General features: G+C 37.0%; 1 protein-coding gene across 1 annotated transcript in view; it reads right to left on the reverse strand.

Moving 5' to 3' along the window:
- Window positions 1-12,747: 12,747 nt before the first annotated feature.
- The window catches only part of LOC136868616 (dynein axonemal assembly factor 4), a 128,791-nt gene continuing 127,295 nt past the window's right edge, over window positions 12,748-14,243 (reverse strand). Inside the window, exon 7 of the mRNA XM_067144787.2 lies at window positions 12,748-13,222. Coding sequence (XP_067000888.2) covers window positions 12,971-13,222 — 252 coding nt within the window. The 3' untranslated portion in view covers window positions 12,748-12,970. The remainder of the gene's footprint in view (window positions 13,223-14,243) is intronic.

The following is a 14,243-nucleotide window of genomic DNA, read 5'->3' on the forward strand; positions in this document are numbered from 1 at the left end:
TTATTTATTTATTTATTTATTTATTTATTTTTAAAACAAAAAAGTAAGATGCTGAATTACTGAGTTCTGCAATGAATAATATATTTACAATTGAGTATCAAAATGCAAACATTAAAAAGAAATGAAAGAGCATTGAAGAAAAGTCATCTAATGACAAAAATAGCGGAAGAAAATTAAAAACTAACAAAATAACTGAAGAGACACAACAATTAACAATAAAAGGCAAAATAAAAGAACAAAGAAAATTAAAGACTGAAAGTAAAATGAAGAGAAGAACTCACAGCTAGGCACAGTAAGATAAAGACAGATATGACACATAAGTAATGGTATAGCATAGTAAAACATAAAAAAAATATTACAATATGTACAATAGAGGGGACAGTAATAAGAAGAGAAAAAGGAATATGAAGGAAATGAGATCGGTTAAGTTAAGGAAGAATCGGTTAAAGGAGGCATACGAAGAGAATACATCCAAGTTCCTGTCAGAAGATAAAGAGTTAAGGAGGTTTGGAATTTCTTTCCTTTTTCTAGACTCAGCAATAAATATTTTAGAACAAATTCTTCAAGTTAAACTGACAAACTATACAGCAGTCAAAAAATATTGAGAGGAATTTATTTTCCTTGTTATGATAATAACAACAACAAACTCAAAATTCAACAACACACCAATATTAAGTGCAAATCATAACAATAGCCTATATGGATAAAGCAGATATGGTGCCTCGGAAAAGGTTAGGGCGTCCCCTGCTAAAAGCGATGTGCAGCTCTTTGGATGCTGGTAGAACTGTGAGAAGTGGGCAACCAGCACCAAACTACATCAAGATTGCAACAGTAAATGTCCTGACACTGACGGAAAAGACAGAAGAACTGGTTGACTTCACGAGACAAAAAGATGCCATACTTAGACTGTGCGTGACCAAGAAGAGGGGTACGGGAGAGATTGCTCTGAAAGAAGGATTACAGCGGAGGACCTGAAGCAAAAAATAGAGTGGCCATCATACTTAGAAAAGAAATCCAAGAACATGTGGAGTCTATAAAATGTGTCAGTGATAGGATGATGGTGATGAGACTACAGTTTGGAAATGGCATGAAAGATCTATTCCAGTTGTATGACCCACAAGCAGGTTGCATAGATGAACATCTAGAGGAAGTAGAGAGACAGATAGAAGATATAAGTGCTATTGATGGGAGATCTAAATACATGAGTTGGAATGGAAAGACAAGGAAGGGAAGATGTTGTAGGGCCCTTTGGATATGGAAATGTAAATCCAGAAGGCAAGTTGTTGGTGGATTTTTGCATGAGGAACCAAATGATTGTTGGAAACACCTGGTTTAGGAAGAAGAATAGTCAGAAGGTTACAAGGTATGGTTGGGGAGACAGACGAACAAAGACTATGACTGATTACATAATCATTGAGAAAGAACACCAGAAGAGCCTTTTAGATGTTACAGCCATGCCTGAAGAAGCCTTTGGTGGAGATCATAGAGTTGTGATAGGAAAACTGAAAGTGGGAAAGCTTGATAAAACCCCATTAAGAAGAGAGAAAAGAATTAAAGTATGGAAGTTGAAGGAGAAAAGCATACGAGAAAAATTTCAAAGGGAAATAATACCCTTGGTATCCATGACGGAGATGTGGAATGTTGGAAGATTAATGGAAAAGATTTAAGGAAGCATGGATGCGCAGAAAAGGTATGTGGTAGGAGATCAGGAAATGTGAAAGATAAAGAGACACACTGGTGGAATGATAGGGAAAAGAGTACAGTGAAGGAAAGGAAAATGGCATGAAAATCATGGAAAACATCTAAGACTGAAGAAAGTAGAAAATATGTGAAGGCAAAGAATTTGGCCAAGAAAGTAGTGGAGGAAGAAAAGAGGAAAACCTGGGCCTTTTTCACACAGAAACTGAGAGATGATATGCAGGGCAGCAAGAAATTATTGTATGGTATCTTAAGAAACATACAGAGAGATCAAGTAAACACCAGATTTTTGAAGGATGAAGGCGGCATAATATTAACAAAGCCAGAAGAAATTAGTAATAGATGGGAAGAGTATTTTCAGAAGTTGCTGAACATGAGAACTAATGGCAGTCATTCAGTGGATCACCAGGAAAGGCAATTAGTTGATGAAGATGTGGATAAAGAAATTACAATGAAATTGAAATGGCAGTAAGAAAGATGAAGAATGAAAAAACTGCTGGAATAGATGAAATTTCAGTGGAAATGATAAAGGCAGCTGGAGCTGTAGGCCTGCAGTGGACATATCGAGTTCTCTGGATTGTCTGGGAGAATAAGAAGGTCCCTGAGGATTGGCAAAAAGGAATAATCATCCCAATTTTCAATAAAGGAGATAATAAAGTATTGAAGAACTACAGGGGAATTATTCTGATATCCCATGTTGCTAAGATAATGGAGAGGATACTGGGAAGTAGGATAAGGTTGAGGATTGAAAATCAGATACAGGAAAATCAGTTTGGTTTCAGAAGTGGAAGGTCAACAATAGAGCCCACTTTTACTATGAGACAACTAATGGAAAAGCAATGGGAGTATGGGAATGATATGGTGATGATATTGACATTGAAAAGGCATATGACAGTGTCCCCAGGACTAAAGTTTGGGACAGTCTGGTGCAAAAGCAGGAAGTGATCAAATTACTGGGGAGGTGATATAGACAATGGGGTGGTACATAGTGCCTTATTTAAAATTTCTCTTTGACTATGTCATAAATAATAGTATAATACCAAAGGAATGGAAGGAATCTATAATAATACCAATTTATAAAGGAAAGGGTGATAAAAGGAAACCAGAGAACTACAGACCAATCAGCCTGACCAGTATAGTTTGTAAAATACTGGAGAGTTTAATATCAAAGTACATCAGAGGGATATGTGATGATAAAAATTGGTTCATGAGGAGCCAGTATGGATTTAGAAATTTTCTTGTGAGGCACAACTGGTGGGATTGCAGCAGGACGTATCAGATCAATTCCATTCAGGAGGCCAGTTAGATTGCATAGCCATAGATCTTTCCAAAGCCTTTGATAGAGTGGAACATGGAATATTATTAAAGAAATTGGAGGGAATAGGATTGGACGTAAGGGTTACACGTTGGGTAAAAACATTTCTAAATTCAAGGGTTCAGAAAGTCAAAGTAGGACTTAACGTATCGCAGGAAGAGAAAGTTTGGAAGGGAATTGCACAGGGTAGTATATCGGTCCGTTACTTTTCTTAATATACGTAAATGATTTAGGGAACAATATAACATCAAAAATAAGATTGTATGCAGATGACATAATTGTTTATAGGGAAATAAATACCATTGAGGATTGTTCAGAATTACAAAGGGACCTTGAGAGTATCCAACAATGGGTTGAAGAGAATAACATGAAGGTTAATGGAGGCAAATCAACTGTTACAACATTTACAAACAGGAGTTTTAAAACTGAATTTGAATATACTTTGGATGGGGTAGTTATCCCAAAAGATGGCAAGTGCAAATACTTAGGTGTAAGATTTGAAAGTAATTTGCACTGGAAGGGTCATGTGGATGACATTGTTGGGAAAGCATACAGATCGTTACATGTCATAATGAGGCTACTTAAAGGATGCAACAAAGAATTAAAAGAGAAAAGTTACTTAAGTATGGTTCGTCCATTATTGGAATATGCAAACAGTGTTTGGGATCCTCACCACGAATACCTATTAAAAGAAATAGATAGTGTGCAGAGGAAAGCAGCAAGATTTGTAACAGGGGATTTCAGGAGAAAGAGTAGTGTATCAGAAATGTTAAAGGAACTTGGGTGGGAAACTTTAAGTAAGAGAAGGGAGAAAACTAGACTTATAGGATTATATAGAGCCCATACAGGAGAAGAAGCATGGGGAGATATCCGTGAGAGGCTTCAGTTGGAAAATAATTATATCGGCAGGACTGACCACAAATATAAAATTAGAAGGAATTTTAGCCGAAGCGATTGGGGTAAATTTTCATTCATTGGGAAGGGTGTGAAGGACTGGAACAGTTTACCAGGGGTAGTGTTTGATCCTTTTCCAAAATCTGTACAGATATTCAAAAAGAGAATAAACAGCAACAGAGAAAATAAATGAAATGTTAGAGGGCATTCGACCAGTGCAGGTTAATGTAAATAAAAAATGTGTGTGAATAAATTAATTCCATCCCCTGGTCTAAGGAGTTTGGACAGACAAAGTAGGGGACTGCCTGTAGGGGTGAAGTACAGTGGGGACTTCGAGGGCCCTGAGACCGCTATGGTAGCTGTGAAGACCCTTCAGGAACTCGGAAAAGTGGTGGTAAAAGGGGCTCTGATTAAGACGCAGCAGGTCGCTATGGTACTTAGGTTCCAGAATGGGTAAAGAAAAGAAAAAATAAATAAATGCAATGTAAATTTTAATCTTATACCAGTTGTACAGTATCATTTGAAGTAATTCCACATACTGTATATCAGTTGACTATATTTGTAAGTAGTACAGGAGATATTATATGTAGAATTTTGTAAACAATGTAAATTTATTAAGGATGAACTGTGTGTTTAATAGAAAAAATTGTTAGCTTAAATTTTATAATATTGTTTTATAGGAAAATGTTATTCTCTTCTTAATTTAATATTTAGTGCTTGACAATAATGTATTTTAGTGTACCATTTGCCACCGAGGTAGACACCTCATTTGCAAGTAAAGAGATTTTGATTTGATTTGAAAAAGGAATTGGACAGGGATTAATAAAAATGATCATGGCAATGTACAAGGAATGTTGTAGTTGCATACAAACACAAGTTGGCAGGACAAGTTGGTTCAAAATAACTAGTGGGTTAAGACAGGGAAGTGTTCTATCACCAATCCTGTTTACAATAGTTATGGATGACATCATAAAAACAGAAAAAATAGCATATGGAGGAAGAGAAATGAACATGTTATTATTGGCAGATGATATTGTGATTTGGGGAGAAGATGACATGAATGTTCAAGAACAGTTGGATGTGGTGAATGGGAAGATCAAAGAATGTGGATTGAAAATAAGTGTAGAAAAAAGTAAAACTCTAGTTATGACTACAGGGGAGAAAGAAGGGAAAGGTCAGACTAGACTTGCAGACAAGCCCCTTGAAGTAGTGGAGACGTTCAAATTCCTGGAGAGTGCTCAACTGGATGCTGAAATTAGTAAGAGTATTCAAGCTGGAAGCTGTTTCTATCATAGTGTAAGAAACATGTTATGGGACAAAGATGTGCTAATGGAAGGAAAGGAAACTATGTACAAGATGTATTATGTACCCATATCATCTTACAGAGCAGAAACTTGGACAGTGACACAGAAGGATGAGAGTCGAATACAGGCAGCCGAAATGAAGTTCTTGAGGAGTATGATACAGAAGAGTAGAAGAGATAAAATAAGGAATGAGAAAATCTGGGAAGAAATTGGAGTGGTAAAAATGAATGATAGAATAGAAAAGAGCCAACTAAGATGGTTTGGGCACATAAAGCAAATGAATGATGAAAGAATGCCAAAAAAGGTGATGGAAGTGCAAATGCAAGTTAGGAGAGACCGTGGATGACCACGATTGAGATGGAAGGACACAATCCAATGCAGTATTAGAGAAAGAAACCTGGACTGGGACACGGTGTTAGAGGAGGAGTGGTGGAAAGACCAAAGAAAGTGGAGAGTTACCATATTTGCCCCTACCCAGCTACAGTTGGATAATGGGAAATGATGATGATCAAACAACTTCCAAGAAGAGATTTTAATTCAACAAATTTTAAATGTCATCATATCACATCATTTTTATAAACTGAAATACCATTAGCACATACTATGCAAGAGTTGTGCATTATAAAGACAGTACAAGGGAAACAATAGTGTTGTATACGAGGACGGTTTGAAAAGTTCTCGGAATAACTGTTAGATGTCAGTGCTAGAGCAACGAGGTTCCCGCACAATAATCACACATCCTTTGTGAGTGAACACGTGGCGCATCAGTGCTCTAGCTGCAGGAGTGTGGTGACGACTCTTTGTTGTTGTTCCCGCGTAGTGATTTGTGACAATGGAAAAAACTGAGATTCGAGCAGTGATTAAATACTTTGTAAAGAAAGGTATGAAAGCAAAGGAAATTCATGGCGACTTTCAGAACACACTGGGGGACTCTGCTCCTTCATTTTCAACTGTTGCCAAGTGGACCAGCGAATTTAAATTTGGTCGGGAGAGCTTGTATGATGATCCACGTAGTGGACGGCTAAAAAGTGTTACGACCCCAGAATTTATCGCAAAAGTGCATAAAATGGTCATGGAGGATCGTCGACTGAAAGTGCAGAAGATTGCTGAAGCTGTAGGGATGTCTTCTGAATGGGTATATTATATTTTAACCGAAGAATTGGGTATGAAAAAATTATCCGCAAGATGGGTGCCGCGGCTCTTGACATTGGACACAAAACACACCAGATTGGAAATGTCCGAACAAAGTCTGCCCGTTTTCAGTGCAACCAACAAGATTTTTTGTGCCGGTTTGTGACTACAGATGAAACTTGGGTCCACTACTATACTCCAGAGACAAAACAGCAGTCAAAGCAGTGGAAACATGCTGATTCACCACCATCAAAGAAAGCAAAGGCAGTTCGTTCGGCCGGAAAGGTCATGGCCTCAGTTTTCTGGGATGCAAAAGGCATTCTGCTGATAGATTATCTTCCTACTGGCCAAACAATTATGGGGCAATACTATGCAAACCTCCAAGACCAACTACAGGAAAAGATACGCGAAACAAGGCCTGGTTTGGCAAGGAAAAAGGTCATGTTTCATCAGGACAATGCTCCTCTGCACACAAGTGTTATTGCCATGGCAAAACTTCATGAAATGGGGTACGAATTGTTGCCACATCTACCTTATTCACCTGATTTGGTACCATCAGAATTTCATCTATTCCCCAAGCTGAAAATTTTCCTCAGTGGACGGAGATTTTCTACAAGGGAAGAACTGACAGCCGAATAGGAGAGGTATTTTGCAGCCCTGGAGGAATCTCATTTTCGAGATGGGATCAAGGCATTGGAACACCACTGGACCAAATGCATTAGTCTACAGGGAGACTATGTTGAAAAATAAAAGCAGTTCCACCGAGGTAAGATACTTAATTCTAGTACATTCCGAGAACTTTTCAAACCACCTACGTATAAGCAGTATTACGATTGTTTTAAATTCATTTTAGAGTGTTTACTTGTTATGTATTTGCTGTGTATTTTGGAACAAGTATCTTCTATAAGCTGAAGATGTCTCAAACGAGGGATGAAATGTACTCATAATATAAGTTAGCTGAAGAATGTGTTTATGTTAGAGGTATTAAAAAGGGGGACTCTTCTCAATTAATTTTCTTGTTTTGTTTATAATTTGTTTTATGCCGCACCAACACATATAGGTCTCATGGCGATTATGGTACAGGAAAGGGTTAGGAGTGGAAAGGAAGCGGACACTGCCTTAATTAAGGTACAGACCCAGGATTTGCCTGTTGTAAAATGAGAAACCATGGAACACCATCTTCAGGGCTGCCAACAGTGGGCTTCGAACCCACTATCTCCTGAATGCAAGCTCACAGCCACGCGATCCTATGTACATGGTCAACTCACTCAGCCTCAATCATTGACTTGAGTATTATGTCAGTCATCATCATCTTCATTTCCCGTTTCCAGTTTCCCAGGTCAGGTTGTGAATCAAGGACCTCCATCGCTGCATGTCTCTTCACCACTCTTCTCCTTTTTTAAGTACATCTTCTGGTTTTCCTCCCCTCTTCTCTATGAACTCCCACACTGAATCTGTCCACCTCTTTCCGGGTCTTCCTTGTGGTCTCTTTCCTGTTAACTTGTCTGAAAAAGCTTTTTTTGCCACTTTCTCTTCTCCCTTTCTCGTCATATGCCCATACCACTTAAGCTTTGTTGTTTCTATCCTGTCTTGAAGTTTCAAGATTCTTGTCCTTTTCCTTATCTCTTCATTTCTAATTCTATCCTTTCTGATCTTACCCTTGATACCTCTTAGGAATTTCATCTCTGCTGCCTGTATTCTACTCTCCTCTCGTTTTGTCGTAGTCCACGATCCAGCTGCATAAGTTAGTAAGGGTTCATAATAGGTTGAATATAATACTTTATTACATTTCTTCGGGACATCTTGGTTCCACAAAATACCACTTACACTCTGGTAGAAGCTGTTGTATTCTTTTCCCAATTTCCTCGGTTATCTTTCCATCTTCTGTAATCACACTTCCCAAGTACTTGAAACTTTTAACCACTTCCAGAATTTTACCATTCAGTTTTATCCTTCCTCTTTATTCCTTCCTTCCCCTTGTCATCACTATTGTTTTACTCTTCTCTGTGCTTACTTTCATCCCAAATTTTTCTATCTCTTGATTCCATACATCTACTTGATTTTGCACTTCCATTTCATCCTCATCCCATATCACTGTATCATCTGCAAACAACATTATGTCAGTACGGATGTTGAAATATGTTCATTTCATTGAACACTTGTGGTTCTCATATATGCCTATTAATGCATTAAAATCTCCCATTATAAAAACACTGTATTTGGTGTTTACCATTTCCATTAACTCTTTCATGCAGTCATAGATTTTTCTTACTAGTTCATCATTACTATTTGTCATTGGTAAGTATACCTTGATCACCATTATATCAGTTGGTCTAAATTTAACTTTATAATTAATATCCTATCACTCACATCGTAGGTGTTCATTACCTTAGGCATGCATTTCTTTGTTAGTATAATAGATGATAATAATAATAATAATAATAATAATAATAATAACAACAACAAAAACAATAATGCTATTGATTTTATGTTCCAGAACTACTTTTACAGTTTTTGGAGATGCCGAGGTGCCAGAATTTTGTCGCACTAAATCTACTGACATAAGGCTGATGTAATTGAGCACCTTCAAATACTACCGGGCAGAGCCAGGATCGAGCCTGCGAAGTTGGGCTCAGAAGGCCAGTTCAAGAATATCCAGCTAATATTCTGTCATAGCAATTTTTACTACTACTGATTTACCAGAGTTCGCACATTCAGTGTGCCAATGTTAAATTTATTTTCTTCTTCTTCTTCTCCGTTAGGGTTTCATAGAATGATGGTCTGAGAAGCTTTGCCACTTCCCCTGCCGGATCTTGGGATCTGAACTCCATGATCAGTAAGAACACATACATTCTTGAGAGTCTGGTTGCTATTCATGGGATATCCAAAAGGATCTTTAATGTGGTAGTCTCTTGTTGCTTTCCACATCTCCATGCCATTGGCCTTAGTGGCTCATCCACCTTCAGGGATAGTTTCCCATTCTAAGGACAAGGGGGTGCTCTACCTTTGTCCACTTCTTCTTCTTCTTCTTCTTCTTCTTCTTCTTCTTCTTCTTCTTCTTCTTCTTCTTCTTCTTCTTCTTCTTCTTCTTCTTCTCCTCCTCCTCCTCCTCTGTGAAGGTTTCATGGAATGAATTTCTACTGCTGGATCTTGGATCTGAACTCCATGATCAGTAAGAACACTTGCATTCTTAAGAGTTTGCCATAGTTGCTATTCGTGGGATATCCAAAAATATCTTTAACCTTTTCACTGTCAAGTTTTGATGAACAGGCGAACCCTCTGGGCCAGGTTATTTTAAAAGAAGAAACATTTTTACAGCTAAATTTTTTTTGATATTATTAACAGAATGTATATCTCCCCCTTAGCTCTGTTTCCCAATATGAGGTCAGCATGTTTTTATGGCCAGATGCCCTTCCTGATGCCAACCTCAGTTGAGATAATAATGAAGATGAAATGATTGATGGTGAATGAATATGAGTAAGGAAGTGGAAGAAATAAGCTGTGGCCTATGAATAGGAACTGTCGCGGCATTTGCTTGGAAGTGAAAAAGGGTAACTACAGAAAACCATTCTCAGGACAGCCTAGGTGGGGTTCGAACCCACTTGCCACCCTAATGCAGAGCATGGCTCCACAGCTGCTGCACTCAGTTATACTGTTACTGAAATATAATATAAAATTGGTGATTCTAGAACTGGTATCATCAAAATCATGAAAATTTGGGGGAGAAAAAGAAAAGCACATCTGAGGAGGTGGTGACAATTCCTCATCAGATTCATCGCTACCACTCTGTCTGACATGTTTTTAATTGTTCAATATCGTACCCTACATATATATTCTCCATCTTCCTCATCAAAATATTGTTCTCCGGAATCACTATTTATGAGGAAACATTCAATTTCCTTGTTAACAAGAGATGAATGTATACTTCAAGACGCCATGATGGCTACACAATAGTGGGAAAGATGTTTCACTCCAACAAAACTGAAATAACATCAGATCGCTTTCAAAACAGTGAAATGGAGTGGTATATCCACCATACAGAATTTCTTTGAACAACACAATGGAAATTCAAAGCATGATACTATATCCCATACATACATGAGTTCAATTAAGTAGAGACTGCACCAAAACGTATATGTACAGGATTGGCACACGAGGCACAGCATTCAGTAACATATATACGTGGGTTTGGCATTGACTGTGTTAATGTAGTAGTCTCCTTTTGCTTTCCACATCTCTATGCCATTGGCTTTAGTGGCTCATCCACTTTCGTAATAGTACCCCATCTCAAGGGCAAGAGGGTGCCCTATCTTCATCGCTTTCTAGTTCAAACAACGTACCTTATTTCCATTATACCCTGTATAGAAACAAGTTGTTCTTTATTCTTGAACTACTGCACCCGTGGTAGTCTTAATCTTGCATTTAAGGTAAGAGTACAATTAGTCATGTAATACTATAAGCTGAAGATGTCTCAAACGAGGGATGAAATGTACTCATAATATAAGTTAGCTGAAAAATGTGTTTATGTTAGTGGTATTAAAAAGGGGGATTCTTCTCATTAAGCTTTAATTATCATCCACCTGGATTCAACTTCTGTCCTTATCAAAAATAAATAACTAATCTCCGGCAGTAATTCACCACACATGAATAAGTCGTTAATCGAGTATGTGAATTCATGTTGTGATTTTGTTGGTAATGTTCAGTGAAGACATAACTGTGCTGCTTGTGATGAAGTAACAAGTAACAGTCTGCACCACACTGATCATCAGACTGATGCAGGTGTAGTGGACTAGTATAACTTGGAAACAATTCTCTAACCCATGGGTAAATAATGAAAATATTGAACTCAATTATTATTATTATTATTATTATTATTATTATTATTATTATTATTATTATTATTATTATTATTATTATTATTATTATTATTTACGTAGTTATGTATGGACATTATTTGGTATAAATCATGGTCTCGTTATTTGTGTGTTGTATGTGAGGTTATGTTATGACATGTCTGCTGTATGTATATTAATAATGGTTTATTTAATGTAAGAACATGTAATTAATAGTATATAATTTATTTACCTGTATATATAATGTATAAATCCAATGTAATGTTGTGCAACACATGGTAACCATCCAGAACAATGTACATTTGGCAATAGAGAGTTACAGAAAATTCCATTCATTGCAAATAGGTTTTATGAGAAAACATGTTGTGTCATATTCTTCTATAAGCCTGGCCAGGCAATGTATATAAAGAGGCAGTCTTGGGAGTTGAGTTGTTTTAGTGAGAGTTGTGAGTGCAAGTCGTTAATCGAGTATGTGAATTCATGTTGTGATTTTGTTGCATTGGTAGTTGGTTGACATGCAAGTGTTGCAGTCTTCTTCTTCTTCGTAGCAGTGTTTTGTTCAAGATGGCAGTTTATTAATGTATGTGTATAAAGTGTATGTACTGAGCTCGATAGCTGCAGTTGCTTAAATGCGGCCAGTATCCAGTATTCGGGAGACAGTAGGTTCGAACCCCACTGTCGGCAGCCCTGAAAACGGTTTTCCGTGGTTTCCCATTTTCACACCAGGCAAATGCTGGGGCTGTACCTTAATTAAGGCCACGGCCACTTCCTTCCCACTCCTAGCCCTTTCCTGTCCTATCGTAGCCATAAGACCTATCTGTGTCGGTGCGACGTAAAGCAACTAGCAAAAAAAAAGTTTATGTAATTTGTAAATAAAATAGTGTACACAATTGACAGCATCTCCTGTATGCATCTTTGTGGTTACAACAACACACCTAATGGTATAACTTTGGTTCCATTAAATAACTTTATGATTGTGATAACTACATACAGACACAAGAATAATGGGGTGCTGTTGATACTTCTTTTATTGCTGCCATCTCTGTACGTTGCACTAACAGATGAACTTGAGAGATGATGTAATAAATAACAGTGAAATATTTCCCTCTATTCATTGATGAGGTAAGTAAATTTCACTGTCTTATGTGCATATGTGTTAAGCTATTTTATTGTAGTTTGTCATTTCATTCATTTTGATAAAGTTTTTTTTAAAGTTTATTCTATTTTGAAATGTGATTTTAATTTTTTAATGCACATGAGTAGATATATGTGTAGGAAAAAAATTATTGAAGGAAAAAACTACCAGTCCACATCATAAGTGAGACAGAAAGGCAAAAAAAAGAAATGAACAAAGCTTTGTCTTATTAGGGTGAGGGTGAGAGAGTAAAACGATGAATGGGTGCTCTGAAACACAACTTGGATACTTGTCAACTTGTTCATACTATCAATGCTGACTGTCACAGTCACAAAATTACATTAATGAACTTATAGACTGTCTAATTTTTTGTATGGATAAAGGTTAATATATTAACATGATACTTGTTCTTTCTCAGCGACTATATTTTTTAGCAATGGGCTTACTATTGCCGAAAAGTGGTAACAAAATTATATACATAGTAGCATATGCTGTGACTTTGTGGATAGCTAAATGTGGTATTTTTATTACTGAAATGATGAGCATTACATAGAAATTGAAGAAAGATTCACTAATGTTGCAAATTCTTCTGTATCGTGAACTGACTGTGATATACAATGTTAATGATGAAACACACAAGTTAATCAAGCTCTTCTGTGCTGATATGGAATAAATCTCTGCCTATTGTCTCACTACTGTCTCTCAGTTCTTTTAATCTGTCTATATCAGCCATAAGAACTTCGTTGTTAGGCTCCAAAGTAAGAGCAGCTTGCAGTTCATCTATGCCAGGACGCACCATCCCCAGGCAGCACAGAGCAATCCCACGTCTCACAAGACATCTGAAACGTGACTTGGCATTCATAGTCACTCGTGGAACTAGTAGTTCCAAAGCCTGTAACACAGAAGACATCTTCTTGTACTTTCAGAATAGAAATGAGTTGAAAATATTGGATGTCCAGTCAAAGCATCAGAGTGACAAACAGCAAGATGTCACATTTTTAACCCTTGATTTAAAACTATAACAGATAAACAAAATGACCATGAATTACCTTTACCATAGCCCTACTCATGGTACCTATAAAAATGAAGGGTTAAAATCAAGATATTGAGTTCCTTAAACTGAAACATCAATCAGACTTGGATATATAGTAGATTACATACCTGCCAACCTTTAGAAACCAAAAATAGGAAGATTTTTTTATTCCTGGATTTCATTACATATATTCCACCACGGTCTAGGTGAAAAAAGGTCGAGATAAAAGGCATACATATCTACAGTTACAATGCGAATTGACCGTTAAATTTCAAATCTTAAACTACCAAAACATAAAAATGGTTACAAGAAAATGTACCTTATCATTATCATTTATGACACTTAAACGAATAATAATATTTATGTCACACCGACACACGCAACAAAATGCATAATATCGTATTTTCTCGCGTAATTAACGCACTTTTTGACGAAAAATACAGGCGAAAACTTCGGATGCATAAATTATTCAAGGAATTAAGATATTTACAATTCATTTACATTTAAAAGATACATCAAATATAATATAAGAACACAAGTGGTTCAACTCGTTTGCGGTTATCGTCATTTGGCGTAAAATTGCGGAGTGAGATTTTTCCTGAAAATTCAAATAGGGTACATCAGGTAAGTTAGACACAGGGGATTGAAGTACCGACTGGAAAATATTCTTCCCATTACGAGCTGACAATACGACCTGGAGTGAAAACATGAACTAATAAAAGTACAATTCATGTAATGCCATAACAATGACATACCGGCAAAAAAAATTGTCCAACACGAGAAGGGCCGGGCATCAAAGGAGGGACCCTGCTACATTACCCCAAACCGTTCGTATCCAATCTTGTACGAGTGACGTGTCCATCCATCCTTCTTCTTGAAT

The sequence above is a fragment of the Anabrus simplex genome, chromosome 1 (genome assembly GCF_040414725.1).
Source record: "Anabrus simplex isolate iqAnaSimp1 chromosome 1, ASM4041472v1, whole genome shotgun sequence".
In the NCBI taxonomy this organism is placed as follows: domain Eukaryota; kingdom Metazoa; phylum Arthropoda; class Insecta; order Orthoptera; family Tettigoniidae; genus Anabrus; species Anabrus simplex.